This window comes from Asterias amurensis, chromosome 6 (genome assembly GCF_032118995.1).
Source record: "Asterias amurensis chromosome 6, ASM3211899v1".
NCBI classification, from domain to species: domain Eukaryota; kingdom Metazoa; phylum Echinodermata; class Asteroidea; order Forcipulatida; family Asteriidae; genus Asterias; species Asterias amurensis.
Window position 1 is genome coordinate 3,072,631 of NC_092653.1, and position 20,653 is coordinate 3,093,283.

A 20,653-nucleotide genomic window follows, 5' to 3' on the forward strand; every position below is an offset into this window, starting at 1 on the left:
TTGTCCCATTATACAGCTTTTTGAAGACTTTAAACGCCCGCATAACCCAAGTTAAACATGATAAATGTTTTATGGCATTGAAAGGTAAACAAAAATTAAAGGTAAAGGCAATTTTTCAGACGTGGAGTTGATATAATTTTACGTACTTCCCTCTTTTTTTTTAATGGTTGTGTCTAGAATCGCACGATGAAAATTTCAGCATGATTCATCATGGGCAGCAGCTTTCGGTTTACCACTTTCTTTATTCGTCAAACAAGGAAAACCCGTCGCTGTGTCACTTTCAAATCGGATCGATGATAGCATTGTTCAAAGAAGACTTAGCATTTTATCATTGTCCAGCAGAGAAGACTTCCCTAGTTACTGAGTAATGATTAAAATATAGATTCCATATTTAATCAAGATAGGTCAATGGTCAAAGGTAGTAGCACGGTCGGATCTAACTTGACTGATTGATGATGAGGGAATCCTTTTGTTGAAGACTCGCTGGGGAATGTTTCTTGCGGTTTTGGACAGTTATACATTAATCATTTTTCTATTCAAGTCGCGGCCCGCTGGAAAATCCAACAAATATAGATATTGCAACACGGAATTCTTGGGCATGAAGTCATCTGTGGAGTTCCCTCATTGAAGAATTCGGAACGTTAAAGTCGTACAACGAAATCCTTAGTTGTAGTGGGAAATCCAACAAATCTCGTACAAATTGCAACACGGAATGCTCCGGCGCGGAGTCATTTTTAAAAGCTCAGCAAGAATTCAAAATTTGTTTGCAATATTTTGTATATTCGTTTTTATTTTACAATACAGTGAATTAATCATAATGATAACGTACATTTAGCAACACATACTATACTGCGCATTATAATTCATTTGTTCGGGTATGCCTGTGGTTACTTAATTTTAACAGATATCGTCTGAATATATAAAACGAACATTTGTCACGTTACTTTCCAAACCATTGGAAATTAAGTTTTTTTTTAATGGGGACAATATTAAAACGCACTTGGAGCGATACGGTAAAGCTCCAACACTACAACCATTGCTCCATGCTACAACTTAAAAACATAATGACCCACGCATGTCCTTTCTCTATGGACCAACCGCGAAAGGTAGCTTACATAATTATAAACATTAGAACACTTTTCAAGAATGGTAATCCCCCAAAAAGTTAACCACTAAACCACTCAATTCATATCACCACATTATTTAGCAAACCAATATAGCCTACCATGGAGAAAGTTTCTACTAGCTGTCTGGCCTAAACAACCACGACCCATCTCTTTGGTTAAACCACGAAAGGTAGCTTACATAGTTATATATAGTGGAGTACTTTTCAATAATGGTTATCCCCTAAAAACATTAACCACTAAACCACTAAATTAATATCACCACATTTTTTAGCAAACCACGATACCATGGAGAAAGTTTCTACTAGCTGTCTGGCCAAAAAAAACACGACCATTCAATATGGTACTCCCCCCAAAAAAATAACCACTAAACCACTAAATTAATATCACCACAAATTTAGCAAACCTATGGAGAAAGTGTCTATCTGTATTATAGCATATACCAAATCCACGACCGACTGTCATTTCACACTACCAAAATAATTGCGCAACTTTAAAGCCAAACTTCAGAGGACCGAACAACAACAACTCGTGACTGGAGCAAGCACGTGAGCTAACAAACGGACATCTCCCGTGCTGGGCATTAGAGTGCTCCATTGCCCGTGGACAAAGACGTCCTAAACACTGCCCTTGCTCAAAGGCCTATAACCCTAACGACCAAAACAAAGTTGGGCAATCCCTTCTGAACAGTTGACAGTCACATTAGTCATAAAGAAACATAAACTTCATGTTATTTTAAGGTTTTAAAGTGCACTGCTTGGGAACTGTTTTAAAACATTTGTGTATAGAAACGACCCCTCTGAATTATGTGGTTTTGGAAAAAGAGGTAATTTTCACCCAAAACTTTCAACTTTTTCACCTGCAACAAGGGTGTTTTTCTGTAATTATTTTTTTGCAACTTCGAATACCAATTGAGTCAATTATGTTCATAGGTTTGTTATTTACATTATGTTAGGATAACCAGTGAGAATATGGTCTTAAACAAGTAGGATAGGCATTCCATAGAAAGACAATGAAATTGTTCGATTGTTATATACAACTAGCATGAGACACTTTTCTTCAAAAGGTGGTATCGCTTTTGAGGTATCACCGAAAATCCGGCTGAAAAACGTTTCCTAATTGTGTGCTGAATAAAAAAATAAAACCAAACGCATACATTCCCTTTGAATAAATTATTCAATCGATACATTAACAACAATTGGGTGATGGTAGGGCCACAGTTCTGCTCGGTTTCTCCAGAAGCTTCGAAAACCCTAAATTTACAACAACAAAAAATCAGTAAAGGCAGTGGACACTATTGGTAATTGTCAAAGACTAGCCTTCACAGTTGGTGTTTCTCAACATATGCATAAAATAATGAACCTGTGAAAATTTGAGTTCAATCGGTCATCAAAGTTGCGAGATAATAATGAAAGAAGAAAACACCCTAGTCACACGAAGTTGTGTGCGTTTAGAGGGTTGATTTCGAGACCTCAAGTTCTAAACTTGAGGTCTCGAAATCAAATTCGTGGAAAATTACTTCTATCTCGAAAACTACTCCACTTCAGAGGGAGCCGTTTCTCACAATGTTTTATACCAACAACCTCCCCATTACTCTTTACCAAGTGAGGTTTAATGCTAATAATTATTTTGAGTAATTACCAATAGTGTCCACTGCCTTTAATACACTAACCCAAATACTCAACTTGGAAAAAATTAACTTTGTATCAGTCAGTGGTTTGTATTTGCTGAAGAAATGACAAACGAATCGTGGGTGAGCAAACAAGAAAATCATAGCGAAAGCACTCCATAACTCGAACAAACAAACTCATAAGTCGAAAACAACTCCAAAAAAACTCCCCCAAAAGTTCAACCTTATTTGACACATTGACAGTTCATTTACATCACAAAGGCCTTAAGGAGAACTGGGCAGTATTCCATTGATTGCTTTAATGAGACACTAATCTAGCCAGTGCAATTCCCTTTTCAAAAAACTTGTATAGGCCTGCATGTACTTCAGAGGTCTCTAAACCCATGCTACATTGTATGCAAATCGGTAAACCTATTATTGTGCGCGCAACGTGCTTTCGCGAGGACACCAAAGTCGAGCACGCGATTCAAAACAAGTTATCACGTAACTTTGCATAGATCCTTCCGTATTCATGAATAGAATTTGATATCCGATGTTTTAAACAAAGGGAATCACAAAAGCTCACTGGCAGTCAAAAGAAGTTGAAATTACCACCTTTGGGCAACGTCCAATGACTAATTTACTGGATGTTTCACGATGTCACCCGTAATGGATTTATCGCGAAGAGCAAAGACCAATAGCAACTATTTATAGGAAAAAAACCGACTGTTTCCAATATTGAAAATGGGTTTCGGGGTATGACATTTTAATGAACCATGACGACAAACAGTAAATTTGATTTTGTTCCCATATAACGTTTCTCTTTCTGTTCTTTGTTTTGTTCCTTTATTTGTTCGCAAACCATTGTTCCTCTGTAGCTTAACATTATTTTCATCGATGAGAATAACTTCATTCGCAAAAAGGTGTCTTTGATTTGATTTTTCCCGCTATTTCTACTTACTTACACTGCAAAAACTGGGTGTTAAAATGAATACACTGTCACGTGTAGATGCTAACAACATCAACATTTACATCAAAATTTACAACATACTCTCGAAATGTAAAAGAGTGAAAAACACCACTCTTTACATTTCGAGTTGTCCCTCATATGGCTCTTCAAAAAGAGTGGTGGTTATTTCACTCTATTAGAGAGGTTTCACTCCAGGACAGAGTGAACAAATCACTCAAAAAGATGTAAACTTCAATCTTAAATAGTTGAAGACCACTCAAAAAAGAATTGTCCCTCATATGGCTCTTCAAAGATTGCCTTTTCACTCATTCAGAGTAGGGTGTTAGAATAGTTTTTACACAAATTTCTGCCAACTACAATTGGGTTAATTTTGATTCTCTCTTGGATATTATATAATAACACCCATGGTGTCAATGTTTCATCACCCCATTTTCAAGTCAAGTCCCAAGTTCTTGTATGTTTTGAATCATAGTGGCTTAATTTCTTTGAAAACTGTCTAGATGTTAAAGTGATATTTACTACACAATACATGTAATTGTTCTATTAGCATTCAAGTATATATGCAAATCTGCACGTAATGTTTGTGTTATTATTACAGATTAAAAAAGAAAAACGCATTAAAGACACTCGGAATGTCCTTCTTCGTGTACTACGTGACTTCACTGTCAACTATATATCCACCGTATCACAAAGTTTCGAGTTTTTGCCAAATCCTTATTTATTTAGACCCGATTCCAACCTTTGGTCTTTCGGGTTGTCCGTAACCGAGTTCAATGAACGACCTGAGTGGAAATATTTAGGGCGCCAAAACACCCAAGAGCAAAATTAGAGAAAAAAGTGACAAAGTACAAAAAGGCACGTGATTGGAATTCGGCTGGTTGAAAGAAGTCTATGGGGACAAATAATGGCTCCGTGTATTTTTCCTTCTTCAATGTTTTCAACATCTTAGACGGTAAAATTAGGTCAACTTGCTTCAGAAATTGACGGACGTTTAGTAAAAAGTCATTTTAAAGGCATTATACACGTTTGGTAATTGTCAAAGACCAGTGTTCTCACTTGGTGTATCCCATCATAAGCATAACATAACAAGCCTGTGAAAATTTGGGCTTGATTGGTCTTCGAAGTTGCGAGAAAATGATGGGAAAAACACCCCTGTTGGACGAATTTGTGTACTTTTAGATAGGAATAAAAGACTTTTATAGAAGTCTTTTAATGTTTTGGTGAGAAATTACCTCTTATTAAAAAACTACGTTCAGAGGGAGTCGTTTCCCGCAATGTTTTATGCTATCAACAGCTCTCCAATTAATGCTCGTTACCAAGTCAGTTTTTAAGTTAATATTTGTTTTGAGTAACTACCAAACGTGTACATTCTCTTTAAGAAATGCCTATATTATGGTAACATCTTTGATTCAAGGCAAAATGGGTCAAAACGTCGACATTTATACCGTAGGTTCTTTTGATTGGTAAGTAACTTGCCACAGCTATAATTATTTTGTCTCATCTTTGATTCACATTTAGAGTTTTCTTTTTTCAATAAGTTTTATCGAGTCTTCAGTAGAGACACAGACTACGTGAAGCGTTTGTGTTTGATAAACGTTAACAACAAAAATCGTCTTGAAGCCCGAGTTCGTTTTGCACTTTTAGTTCGTGCAGATTTGTTATTAAATCATGGATACATAATTGAAACAACAATCGAATATACTCAGGGACAAACCAGTTTATGCGAAAAGCAGGCCCCAATTTATATGGGAGAGTTTGTTAGGAAACTGCAGTCTGTCTGTTGGAACAGTTAACTCCAGAACCGGGAATAATGTTTAGCCCTTGGGGAAAAAAAAGTACGAACGCTTACATGAGAACTAGCTTCACATGATGTACTTTTTTTATACTTTCTGACAATTTGATAACATTTTGTTCCTAATTTATCTGTGGGCAAAAACATCGGACATCAGACGAAATTTTAGGAAGAATATCATGCCTGCAGAACACTGTCGGATTTTGACCTTGTGTTTTGGAAAGGCATGGGGAATTATGAAGAACCAAGATCTTTGAACTGATTCTCATTGCTTTATATTATCGAAAGCTTTATGGGCTTCTAACCAAGTCAATTTTGTACCGCCATTAATTCCCTTTAAACTTTATTATGGAGATATTGGTATTGCATCAAAACCCTCATTATCAAATGTTATTTATTGTCCGCCTTATCGATTGCAATAAACCGCATTAATTATGGATTGGAAAGACAATGCAATAGGGAAGCATAAATTATCATAAGCCTAATAACAGTTACTGTTTAAGTATATTAACATTTCTGCTGGAGTATTTGAATGGACACCATTATTGTAGATAAGTGCTGGTGTCAGATGCATTTGTGTCCGCCATGCAATACTGTCCGCTCCGGACACTTTTGCATATGCAATCGTGTCCGGGGCTATGCACAAACCGTTCGGCGGACATATTGTGCGCGCGTAAGCGAGCGTGCATGCACTGAACCTATACCCAACGGCCGAACATTTCCCATGTCATTCATTGTCCGGCGGACAAGTTGTCTGGTCTCCGTTTAATTTACTACAAGAAAGGACAGTTTTGCACGGGGGACCACAACTAGATATGCAAATGAGTACGGGCGGACACAATTGCATTATGCAGCAGCGTGCGGGCGGACACGATTGCATAAGCAAAACATTCCGGCGGACATTATTGCATATGCAATATTGTCCTCCGGATAGTATCGCATAGAGGACATAATTGCATGCGACACCGGCACATATATTTGTATGGATGCTTATGGTATCGCCGTATTTCAATGCTAAAAGGGAGGGATATGCTGAGTGTAACTCATGTTTAATGATCACCATCCTTTTTGAAAATAGAAATAGCTGTTAGAAACTGCTGACCAACCAAAAGGACCCATTGTAAAAAAAAAATAGTTAATGGCCTGACGTTTCGACCCTAGCAGAGTCGAAATGTCAGACCAGGCCAGTATAACACTGGACAACTTTGAAGACCGGTAGTCTCACTTGGTGTATCCATGGTGTATCCCAGTGGTATGCATAAATTAATTAATTTGTAAATGTTGGTCATCGATGTTGCAAGACAATAGTGTATGGAAGAAACAACACCCTTGTTGCACATAAGTTTCCGTGCTTTCAGATGCCAAATAAAAGGCTTCAGGCCTGAAGTATTTTAATATTTGAGTAAGAAATTGCCTCTTGCTTAAAGGCAGTGGACACTATTGGTAATTACTCAAAATAATTATTAGCATAAAACCTTACTTGGTTACGAGTAATGGGGAGAGGTTGATAGTATAAAACATTGTGAGAAATTGCTCCCTCTGAAGTAAAGTAGTTTTCGAGAAAGAAGTAATTTTCCACGAATTTGATTTCGAGACCTCAAGTTTAGAATTTGAGGTATCGAAATCAACCATTTGAAAGCACACAACTTCGTGCGACAAGGGTGTTTTTTTCTTTCATTATTATCTCGCAACTTCGACAACCAATTGAGTTCAAATTTTCACAGGTTTGTTATTTAATGCATATGTTGAGATACACCAAGTGAGAAGACTTGTCTTTGACAATTACCAATAGTGTCCAGTGTCCTTAAAAAACTGTTCCTTCAGAGGGATCCGTTTATCACAATATGTAAAAATTACACCAACAGCTTTTCATTGTTCGTTACTAAGTAAGTTTTTATGCCAACAAACTTTTCTTTTGAATACAACTTCGACTGTCACCCTTTCTTGTGAACTGAAATTGTAAAAACTTGTATAATATTCGTAACAGGATAATCGCGTTCGTTACATAACGTTTCATTTAGTGGGAGTGTGGGTGGGTGTGTCGTTTTTGTTTGTTTAAACCTTTTACAAGGGATTAAAAAACCACCTAGCCGAATTAAAAGGCATGAAAGCACACGCTGTTGTAATCTCCTCTCAGATAGGTTGAATGCATATGGTAGGACAAGATGAGTTTACATAAAGGATGAAGATGGGGCTCGTTATCTATAACCGTTTACAGTTATATTCTAGTCGACATACGTTCGTCGCACGTGTGTCAATCAAGCAACTTTAAGTGTGTGGCATTTTAAATGGTCTTTAATTAATGTGGTTTTTTACTACATCTGACAAATTGTATAAGACTGGCTTGGAGCAAGAATCCAAGGAAACTACTAACTTCACAGTGACATTGTGTAAGGCACTGATCACAACAAATTATCCAGCAGGAAAATTTGCGAGAAAGGCAGGATTTAGCCTTCGAGAAAGACTTCGGTTATAGGATCGAAACGTCAGGCCACTATATATATATATTGAAGTCTTATAAATAGCGCACGTATCTACCAAACAAGGTACTCAAGGCGCTGAGTATGTACAAACTTTCAGAAAGATAGGTTATTGCAGAGATGGATTCTGAGACCCAATTAGGTAGCACCTTATAAGGGTTTACAAGGTGCTTTGACGCATACAGCAGTCACAGCCAGGAACACTGGGCGAACCCCTTCCCTTTCGATAAGTGCACTAGATTCTTTTACATGCGATATATAACACATGGGACCAACGGCTTTACGTCCCATCCGAAGGACGAAGCAATGGTTAGATAAGGGCTCAAGTGTCACGGCTGGGTATTCGAACGTTATAAAGGTGAGAAGTAGGTCTACAAATACAACATTATGAAATCAGAAATATTATTTACATTGTATTGCAAAAAAGAGGGAACATTTAGCATCCTGTTCATCATTAAATTTATTTCTTGTTGTTTGTTTTATCACTCATCCAATCTAGGTTATTGATTAGTGATTATAGGAAACAAGAAGAAAATGTTCAGTGTAGGAGGAAAACACAAAACGGGGAAACCCCTTGCAATCTGGGCTCAATTTCATAGAGCTGCTAAGCACAACAATTTGCTTAGCATGAAATATCTTCCTTGATAAAAACAGGATTAGCAACCAATTTCCATGTGTTGCATATTGCTTTTTACTGGTATTCAGCTGTTGTTTGCTTATCCTGAAAAAAACCACGTGGAAATTTGGTTGGTAATCCTGTTTTAATCATGCTAAGCAAATTGTTGTGCTTAGCAGCTCTATGAAATTGGGCCTTGGTAGGGACTGCAAACACAATCCACATGCAAAGCTCCGGTACGAGGTGGGACTCGAACCGGGGTCGACAGAGATGAAAGCCATGAAATTAAAACCTCTGAGCCAGGCAACCGGGCATACAAGTTTAAGGGAAAGGTGAGAATTAAAAGGTGTTTTCAAACAACATACACATGGATTGTGTATAAATTATCTCAAAGGCTGTTTTATACACGCTCTCCCAATTAAGCCTTTTTTTCCTCAAACTTTCCTGCGGTCAAAACGTGAGGCAAGAACAAATTTTGTCAATTTTGTCCTTCTTAATTTAATCCTTGGCTATTATGTTGAAGTGGGTTAGGCCTATTAATTGTGGTTGGATCTTGGCTGGTAAATTCTACCTCTGGTTTGTGTAGGCGCAATATTTATTTTTTCAAACATTTTTGCTGCATGTACATTAATTTTATTGAATTTTCTACATATTTCTTATGCATAGTTGTTGTAGAAAAATCAATCAGTTAATAAATAAACAAAAAGTTGAACAAATAAATATGTTTGCATTGACACCAAAACCTCATTTTGGTTGTTAAACAGATCACAATAGCTAATTCTAAATTTTCTCTAAATTACACTCTTCAAGAAACATTCAACATTGTGCCAGAAAAAAAACGAAGGTTCGAAAAATGTATGATTAACACTACGTGCTTATAAGTTCTATTCCAAACAAAAAACCCGGAAAAGCCCCACTATCTATCCGCAATATTTTTATCTCGATCTTTAATAGAAAATCAAATAAATGACGTCACGCCGAGAGTAAATAAAAACATCGGATGATGTTTGTGTAACAGAGGTTCACCTCTCGAAGCTGTTGTCCAACTGCGTGGACTCGCTTGCGATCATGTTTTTAAAAACAAACAGAACTGTTTGGGTAGATTTTATATTGCAGGCTCTTCAAGTGTTATTGGTGTAATAAATTCCGTTTCACATAATGACCTCTACCTATATTCGAGCACTTTTGGGATGAGGCAATACACAATGAAACCGAAGCTACACGCTAAGCAGATCACTAAGCATTCATCAACGTGTATATCATAGTTAAGATCTCATGATTCATTCCAAACTTAGCAATGTATGTAGCTGCCGTCGATTTCACAAAGAGTTAGGACTCGTCTTATCTCGAGTTAGGACGAGTAACTCTTCCTAACTTAGGATTAATCTTAAGGTCTGCATGCTACAGTGCATGGTTGGGACTCGTCCTAAAGTCCTAAGATAAGTCTTAAGTTAGGAGAGTTTTGTGAAATCGACGGCTGATTCGTTCATCTCCTATTATTTAATCAGTCTTTTAAAGAAGACAAAAGTTGGTTAACCCTAACCCTAACTTTACCCTAAGGAAATTGTATGATTGTTGTTCGGGAACCGGTCAGCACCCGGATCACGGGTTGCATGGGTTAGACTGGGTTAGACTGACACAGAAACCGTTTTAAAAATGAGATTTTAAAGGCAGTGGACACTATTGGTTATCACTTGGTAACGAGTAATGGGGAGAGGTTGATAGTATACAAATATTGACTGCTTCGAGTGCTATGGTTAAAACTATGTCTCCCGAGGTGATCCCCGGAGCGTTCTATTTTCCCGAGGCGAAGCCGAGGGAAAACAGAACGTTACGGGGGTCACCGAGGGAGTCATAGTTTTTAACCATTGCACGAGTAAAAGCAGTCAATATTTGTTTTATAACACCCCAAACATTTCTAAATACTGTACTGTTATTATTAAGTTACAGACCTGAATGCTACAATCCACGGACGACGCGAATACAGATTGCAAACACTTTTACTTACTGTGTTGCATGTAGTGTCGTGCAATCCGAAGTGGTTACAGACTATTAATTTATCATCCCAGTACACGCAACGGACGTCTGGGTACTGCACGCCACGTGCTAGTCGTCGGACTAGCGCACGGCGCCATGCGCTAGTCTTCGGACTAGCGCATGGCAAACCGACGCACTATCACACGGCCGTCGTCTGGCAAAACTAAGACATGTCATGTGACGCGCTCTAAACCAATGAGCAGGCAGAATACTTGCAAGGGGTGTTATAATATAAAACATTGTGAGAAACAGCTCCCTCTGAAGTGACGTAGTTTTCGAGAAAGAATTAATTTTCCACGAATTTGATTTCGAGACCTCAAGTTTAGAACTTGAGGTCTCGAAATCAAGCATCTAAAAGCACACGACTTCGTGTGACAAGGATGTATTTTTCTGTCATAGTTATCTCGCAACTTCGACGATCAATTGAGCTCAAATTTTCACAGGTTTGTTATTTTATGCATATGTTGAGATACACCAAGTGAGAAGACTGGTCTTTGACAACTACCAATAGTGTCCAGTGTCTCTAATAGGGTTCTGCGTCAGTTTGACCAATTTCTGAGTCATTTTAACACAGATTCTGGATCACACTGACCACATCTCTCTTTTGTTCGTGTCCATTTTATGAACAACAGTTTGAAAAACCACTGATTAACATATTAATTTCAGTTTTTACCCATACACCGATGTGTGTCAGCACTATACTCAGTACTTTCCCGAGTCCTGTGAAAAAAATATCACAGGCATGTTACTCGGGTGGGATTCAAACCCACGACCCTTGCAATTCTAGAGCAGTGTCTTACCAACTAGACTACCGAGGTTGCCTGGTAGTTAGAGGCAGTTCGAATCCTATGTTTTGGCAGCGGGTACCGCAAATAACTGATTAACAGTTAGCCTATCTTAATGTTATACATCAATTAACATTCGCATGTGATGATGAATACAGAGTGCGTGGGTTTGTTAAACACAAGATCTGAAAAGAGTTACTTTATATTTGTCTGTTGTTCGATTGGTATCTCCGTTCCTAACAAAAAGTGTCGCTCACAGTGGTGAATGGGCACTACTGCAAACCTTACAAGGGCCTATTGACTTCCACCGCGAAAAGTTTTAATTCCTTACTCATCACACAGGCATGTTTTAAAACAAATTAAAACTATATCAAAATGGTGCTGTAGCATTGATTGTCACCTCTGACATAGTTTGTGACATTTCTTGGTGCAAAAAAAAAAATCAAAAACATAAGTTTATTATCCGCAAATCATCGTACTCAGTATGTAAAGCCTGAGACCAGCACCATATGTGGTAAGATGAACACTTATTACTTTATGCTTACTAATTATTTTTAAAAAAAATATAGCATTTTAGGCAAAATGTTTTAAAGGAAGTTTCCTCGATCTTTATGAATAAATCTGTGAAATTTTTTTTTCAAATCTGACCAATGTTGTGAAGCAGGCTTCAGTTGCAATTCATTCAACATCACCACTAAGTTCTATAATAGTTTTAAGGTTTTCGCGGTGATAGTTAAAGCTCTCGCGCTAGTCTCGCGACACCACTGCATTTCTCGTGAGATTGTGGCTCCCGTGAGACTTCTGCTCTGATGACCAATAAGCCCCATTTTGGGTGCAGTATAGTCGGGAGCTTTGTATTAAACAATTTATACAAGTGGTTTGTTATTGCTACGAGTCCAGTGTACTACATAAAATGTCTGGCAATAACAAAACACTTGTATAATTGTTTAATACAATCTATATTTGGCACTGAATTGAGAGTCAAGTACGTTACAGAGGTCGAGTGTTTTTTAAATGACAATTTTATAGAGATAACGGATCTTGGGAAAGAATTTGTAACCATGTCAAAATATTGAACACAGGATATTTTGGGGTCGAATAAAGGTAAATAAACAAAAGTCAAAGTGAAAAGGGTATAAATAAAACTTGAGTTATCTGAAGACGTTATCATGAATCCAATAAGCAAAAATGACAAATTTATGAATCAAATCAGATCTATAATAATTTTGGTTTTACCCATATACACCGATGTGTGTAAGTACTGTATACTCGGTACTTAGCAAGTTCTGTAAAAACATTCACAGGCATACGGTGGGATTCGGACCCACGACCTTTGCAATTCTAGAGCAGTGTCTTAGAATAATAATATTAATAACAATAATATCGAAATCTTATATAGCGCACCAAACAAGGTACTCAAGGCGCTGAGTATATACAAACTTTCGGAATGATAGGTTATTGAAGTGATGAATTCTGAGAACCAATTATTTAGCACCTTATAATGGTTTACAAGTGCTACGGCGCATTAAGCAGCCACAACCAGGAACACCGGGGCGAACCCCTTCTCTTTTCGAAAAGTGCACTGGGTTCTTTTACATGCGTTACACAACACATGGGACCAACGGCTTTACGTCCCATCCAAAGGACGAAGCAATGGTTAAGTGTCTTGCTTAAGGACACAAGTGTCACGGCTGGGGATTCCAACCCACACTTACCAAATAGAACACTGAGCTAGCCCGCAGTTCAAATCCTATATTTTAGCAGAGGGTACCGCAACGATTTAATAATAGAAATTTGCATCGGGGATAAAGAATGATAATTTTGGTTTTATCCATAATATTGTAAGAACCACTTTACACAACTTATTGGTTATTTGTTGAGTGTACCACAACTGAAGCCTTCTTCACAACATTAGTAAGACTGAAAATACAAATTTTCACAGATTCGCACAAATAGTTATAAAGATGGTTATGGTGTAAACTTCACTTGAAACAGTTTTGCTTAAAGGCAGTGGACACTATTGGTATTTACTCGAAATAATTATTAGCATAAAACCTTACTTGGTAACGAGTAATGGGGAGCTGTTGGTAGTATAAAATATTGTGAGAAACGGCTCCCTCTGAAGTGACGTAGATTTCGAGAAAAAAAGTAATTTTCCACGAATTTGATTTCAGGACCTCAGATTTGGAATTTGAGGTCACGAAATCAAGCATCTGAAAGCACACAACTTCGTGTGACAAGGGTGTATTTTTTTCTTCTCGAAATCAGGCATCTGAAAGCACACAATTTCGTGTGACATATCAAGGGTGTTTTTTTCTTCCACTATTATCTCGCAACTTCGACGACCAATTGAGTTCAAATTTTCAGAGGTTTGTTAGTTTGTGCATAATATGTTGAGATACACCAAGTGAGAAGACTGGTCTTTGACAATTACCAACAGTGTCCAGTGTCTTTTGTCACTACCAAACTAATCATAAAATTAGTATTTGTGCGCATCGTGAACAACTTCTTGTAAATGATATAAGGAGCAAAACCAAACAGCAACATTTTAAGAGATTTGAAGGCAATGTGAATTCAACAGTGTTCAACTGAAAAGACTGTTAAATAGTGAGTTTATAAAGAATTAAGCAAACTAGAACAAAAAGAATTTTAATGGAAATACAAATTTGATGAGCTGGTTCCAAATTAAATTAACTGAAAGTTCCAACCAAAAAGGGGGCATGGGGTAAACAGATGAGTGAAAACGTACCGCAAACTGAATTTAACGAATTTAACCCAAATAAATCATCAAACTGTTCATTTTGCTTCTCCCTGTAGAGGGCAAAACGAGGGCACAATAATTCCAAGGACCATAATTTTAATAATTAAATTTGGCTGATCGTTCATGATTTTTGTTATGACAAAGATCGTAAAAACAGCATGTCGTATGACATCATGTGGTGAGACGCGATTAGTACACATAGTTCATTTTGTTTTGTGCAGTTCTATCAGGTACAGCAAACTGAAAAACACCCCAAGACAAGTTTTGAAAGGTTTGCAACTTTATCGAATGAAAGTAGAAAGTTGATAAATTGGAGCAATGGTCTGTAAACATACCGGTAATATTTAAAGACACTGCATGGACACTTTTAGTAATTGTCAAAGACCAGTATTCTCACTTGGTGTATCCCAACATATGCATAACATAACAATCATGTGAAGATTTAGGCTCAATTGGTGTGATCGAAGTTGCAAAAGATTAAAAGAGAAACACCATTGTTGAATAACTTTGTGTGCGTAAATAAAAGGCCGCAGCTGAAGTCTTTTATTATTTGAGTGGGAAATTACCTCTCAAAAACCACGTTACTTCAGAGGGAGCCGTTTTTCACAATATTTGTTTCACTATCAACAGCTCACAATTGCACGTTACCAAGTAAGTTTTTATGCTAACAATTATTTTAAGTTATAAGTTATTACGAATAGTGTCAATTAATGCCTAAATGTTTTATACGGGATTGGTAGAGCTGACAAAATAGTCACAAACAGTGCTCATGTTTAGTGTGATCAACCATACATGAAATAACAAACCAAATTGTGAAAATACCAATTGCTTCTCTGACCGCAGAATTCACAAACGAACACCACATAAATCAGATTCAATCTCCAAAAACTCCCAAGATCTTTTGAGATTAAAATCTTGCGACTTTCATTGATTTGTAATCAGCTGTGACACATTCACCAAAGTATAACCAAACAAAATCATGGGCACAATTTTTGGATACCAAACAACTTTAAAGAAACACGTTGCCTTGAATCGGTCGAGTTGGTCTTTGAAAAGCGTTTTTAACCGTTTGTTATAAAATGCATATGGGTCGAAAGATGTTGTAAAAGTAGAATACAATGATTCACACAAACATGCCTCGAAAATGCGCGGTATTCCTTTTTACTCGTCGACAAACACGGTCGGCCATTTATGGTAGTCAAATTTTTGACTCCCATAAATGGCCGACCGTGTTTGTTCGCAGATTTAAAGGAAAACCACGCAATTTCGAGGCAAATTTATGTAGATCATTGTATTCTACTTGTACAACATCTTTCGACCCATATGCATTTTAAAACAAACGGTTAAAAACGCTTTTTAAAGACCAACTCAACCGATCCAAGGCAACGTGTTCCTTTAAAATACGATTCCTTAGATAAGCCTGAATGAGATCAAGAAAATATCACGACTGTAAACGAGACCTGAAACAGACTACTAGCCCTTGTTTTCTCCCCCCCCCCCCCCCCCCCACCCACTCTCTCAAAACAACCCAAAGTAAAAGGCACCATTGTTCACCCGGTCCAAATACAAAAAGTTTACTGTAAAACCTGGAATCACCTCCGACCCATTGTTATTTCCCCCCCCCCTATTTTTGGGTAAATATTAATTTGCTGGGTTGGGATTTGTTCAACCGACCTGTTTACATCAACTCTGCGATCGTGACTAGCGGCGAAAACGAGAGCTTTAGTAAATAGTGCCGATGTTAAACTGTCAGAAAAAAATTGCATAAAAACTCACACGTTCAAACTATTATGGTTAGACGATCATTACTCCAAAATGACACATAATTGCATTTTTCTTTAAACTGAGGCAACATCTGGCAAAACGATTTCACCTGATTGTTTGGAATAATCTGACTTTCAGTCAAATAAGTTATTGCAGTAACTTGGAAGTGCAGTTTTTTTCCATTATGCAAATGATGACATGCAACTAATGCAGTTCAGTCATGTAATATTGCTTTCCTGTATCATTCAAAGATGCCCATGGGACACATCTTAAAGACACTGGACACTATTGGTAATTGTCAAAGACCAGTCTTCTCACTTGGTGTATCTCAACATAATATGCATAACATAACAAATGTGTGACAATTTGTACTCAATTGTTCATCAAAGTTGCAAGAGAATAATGAAAGAAAATACACCATTGTTGGATTACTTTGTGTGTTTTCAGATGCTTGATTTCGAAACCTCAAATTCTAAATCTTTCTCGAAAACTACTTTACTTCAGAGGGAGCCGTTTCTCACAATCGTGTATACTATCAACAGCTCCCGCTTACTCGTTACCAAGTAAGGTTTTATGCTAATAATTATTTTGAGTAATTACCAATAGTGTCCACTGCCTTTGAGCAATGTGGTCTCAGTACTTTCCACAGTTCTGTGAAAAAAATCCACAAGCAAACCACACAGTGGGATTTGAACCAACGACAACTGCATTACTATAAAAATTACTAGCATCTATTAAATCAATGTGGTACCCACTGCTTACACTATATGATTCAAACTGCCTCTAGCAACCAGGCTAGCTCGATAGTCTAGTGGTAAGACAGCTACTCTAGCAATGCAAAAGTCATGGGTTCGAATCCCACCCGAGTGGATTTTTACACAGAACTCGGGGAAAGTACTGAGTAAACATTGCTTAATACAAATCGGTGTAAGGGCAAAACAGTCTGTGTGTTATGAATGGGCAGGCGACCTCCAAACTGGGTCATCGATAAGTTATTTCCACTCCACAGACACAACTTTTTCAAGTGGGTCAGGATACTATTCCCCAATGAATGGCATTTTCCAAAATTTACTTTGGATTGGTGCCAATAGTTTGTTTGTTTATCTTGTAAATACTGGCTGTTGGTGTAATATGTGTGTGTGTGCGTCAATGACCATCGGTAGCCATAGGTCAGAGAGAAGAAAAAGAACTTAACGCAATATTAGACAAAACAAATTAAAACTAGTTCCTGTAAGTTTATCTTACACATTTTAATGCATGTCAGCAAACAGTTCTACCTTCTTGTTGGCAAAACACACTGATAATACAATAACAATTCATAAGTAATGTGAATCTACTTCACACGTTATAAGTTTAATTTCATCAAATAACAATGCTACAAACTTTTTTCATTAATATTCAGTTCATAAAGTTAGGCCAAAGTTGAGCTTGGTTTTGGAGCACATCAAGTGCATGTATTCCCGTCTTCACTTATTCAAATTGAGTGTTATCCATCATAGCCACCAGACTATCTCACAACTAAGCCTCACTTCGATTGTCGTAGGCCCTTTTCGAAACCACGACTTCGGCTCAAGATTCCGCTTAGGCTAGCTTGGCCCCGTAGTTGCTTTGACAATTGCGAGTACTTGCTCAGAACTTGAGACGAGAGGACGAAGCCTGAAGTCGCATCCAAAGCCGAAGCCAAGGTTTCAAAAAGGGCCATAAATTTTCAATGATCGAGAGTTTTGCACACAAACAAAAATTGGTAACCCGCCGACGTTTCGACCCTAGCAGAGTCATTCTCGAAGGCCAAATCAAGAGTTTTCAATGACTTTGGTTCAGAGTGTTTGTTTAGTATATATAAATGCACGAATACAAGAAACCCACTGGGTCTCTCACACAAACATGTTGAGTTTAATTGACTGTATTTACCAACTGTTTAATCTGATCTCCCATCCTTGAGATAAGACTAGTGTATTTGACTCGAGCAAATTTGGCACATATCATGGCCACCATGATTTCATCTACATGTATGCGACCTGCTACCACAAAACAAGTGCAAGGTCAAAAATGTTCACCAAGTTTAACAAGTTCAGAAGCAGTCAATGGTCTCAACAATTAAGAACAGCTTTTGATGGGGGAAACATTGTTTCTACCAAGGAAATTATTTGCATAAAATGGAAATAATCTTCTCCGAAACATGGCAAATTTACAAAGAGCAAATATCGTGAAGGATGACCAAGTAAAGGTCATCATGATACAGAGGTCCTTTATTAGACTAACAAACAGCTAAACTGTTTATTGTTTCTCCCTTCAATCATTATATTTATTATTGAGCCTTGACAGACCATTTTGTTTATTTGTGTTTGTGTAGACGATCTTTCCAACAAGGGAACTCGGGAAAATCCCACAAGGGGTTATAAACAACAAGCTTGCAACCGCCAATCCTCTGATACAGAACTTGGTTTAAATGGCACAAATCAAGAAATTGTGATTCAGTAACTAGACGACAATGCTTATTTTAGTCATTGTAAATTCAGCATTTAGCTTGGTCGGGATTCGAACCCGCAAACTTGTGATTTAAAATTCTGCAGTCTAACCACTTGACCATGGTGTATGTTGAAACTTGAGACCTGTCAGGATGATGCTTTTTTCAAACTTCCTAATGCCATGGACCAGCCGGAGACAATGTTTTAAACAAAGTTTATCACAAAAAGCGGATGTACTTGGTTATTTTGAGAGAAAAAACTTATCTCAAACTGATAGTTATCTCAACTTTTTTGGCCTTGGCAAAATACCAATTGATTCTAAACACGCTGTCATTATCAACAGTAAAGTAAGCAAAACAAACACCTTCTTATTTCTTTTGAATCCTCTTAAAGGATTTAAATTGATATGAATATTGTAAATATTATTTAATAATATTGTTATACTAAGCAAACAGAACATATCACTGGCTGGTGTTGGACTAAAGTTTGGCTTACTTAATAATCGATACTCAACTTCTAGGCCTGGGCGACTTGTGAAGGGGGTCAAGACTAGTTTTTGCTTTGTCCAGTTGCAACTACTGCTTTTCAATGGAATAGTTAGTTGGAAGGGCAACTAGTCGGGTAGTAAATTTCAGTAGTCGGCTTGCCCAGGCCCAATGTCATTGTCTGTTCTGATATACTGGTGCATCAAAAGAGTTGCTTACTGCAATGGCGTCCATTTTTATTTGATCCACAATCTTTGTATTTGAAACTAGATGCGACTACTGTTGCAGTCGAGACTATGGGAGCTTGACTAGTGAATTCACTAGTCGTCAAGGCTTACCAGCCATGTTCCCATTTTTTTTCTTGGCCAATTCAGACAATTTGATGAAGGGAAAACCCTGACCTAACCAACTATTTGAAACATCAAGACTCCAATTTAACAAAGCACCAAGATTCATCAAACAACAAAACAAACAAACAATTAAGATTGATACAAATCTTAACAGCGTCAAAGACGAGGCAGCCTTGGTCACAGTCTTTACCGAATGATGATGATTAAAAGATCAGTCTTGGCTCTTTGTGAAATCGAGAATGGGAATCTTACACGAAAACTTTTTCACTCCTCCTCTTTGTCTCACTATGCATCTTCATCCATCTCCTCCTCCTCTTCATCGCTGCCTCCTGAGGCTTCTTTCTCTCCATCGGAGCTTGGAGGAGTACTCACTGCCTCTTCTTCTTCAGATGCTTCAGACTTCTTCTCCTGTAAGAGATTTAAACACAAGATTTACGTTTGGTACTCACTCTTGAAATAAATGGAAATAAAAACTTTTGGGTTTGAAACCTACACGTACAGCAGCTTTCGATAGTATAAAGCATTGAGAGAAAAATGTCACTTTCAAGTAAAGTAATTATGTAAAAAGATACCAGTTCGTATGCCACGAAATCAAATCTGAAAATGCTTCTCTGACTGTGCATTCCTATTAGGGATTATTTTTAATTCATAAATACCCCAGACAATTTCTCTACTCCTATTGGTGGAGAGCGCGTCACGTTGGGGTGGTTCAACAGCTGGAGCTGTTTATAACCGGCTGGGTTCCGCGTGTCCGGCGCGCGCATACCCCAATGTTATCATGCCGAACGCGCAGTTCATAGCTATTAGTAACAGCGCGTAATCTATTTCTAAGCGCGCGCGCATAATCCATTTCTAAGCGCGCGCGCGCGTACACACAACCCACGTGCATCAAACAGATTCTTCACCAAAAAAAAATATAAAAATAATTCAAACCTTGAATTTTCAATTGTCAAAGTGTCTATTATTGTATTTTTTAAATGTTTTTAACAAAAGGGCATTTATGAATGGGAATAAAATAAAGGAGCGTTGCCGTGCGATAAAGGCTCGGGCCTTTATCTCACGGCAACGACTCTGCCGGTTTTAAACGGCCATTAAAGAACTCGTCGCTACCCTATTATTCCTTATTTATATAGCACCGGTATCAGAGCTGCCAACAATCAGGGAAATGATTTAAAATTACAATCAACGTTATCGGGGGAAAAGTTTCCTTAATCAGGGTTGATTCTCATAGTCACATATTCATCAAAACATGGAAAGATTTGAGTTTTTTCTTCAGGAGTTTTCTGCAGGACAAAGGAGTGACATAATCGGGGGGGGGGGGAATGGAGGGAGCATGTGCCACTTGATGTCCGGAATGTTTTGCCTCCCTCCAAAGCTGGTATAGGTTTGTCTGTTAGTTTACCACTAAAAAT

General features: G+C 37.7%; 1 protein-coding gene across 3 annotated transcripts in view; it reads right to left on the reverse strand.

Moving 5' to 3' along the window:
* Positions 1–17,614: 17,614 nt before the first annotated feature.
* Positions 17,615–20,653, reverse strand: part of LOC139938666 (FACT complex subunit SSRP1-like) — a 50,860-nt gene continuing 47,821 nt past the window's right edge. For all 3 annotated transcript variants that reach the window (XM_071934271.1, XM_071934273.1, XM_071934272.1), the window contains one exon: positions 17,615–19,649. In XM_071934271.1, coding sequence (XP_071790372.1) covers positions 19,527–19,649 — 123 coding nt within the window. In that variant the 3' untranslated portion in view covers positions 17,615–19,526. The remainder of the gene's footprint in view (positions 19,650–20,653) is intronic.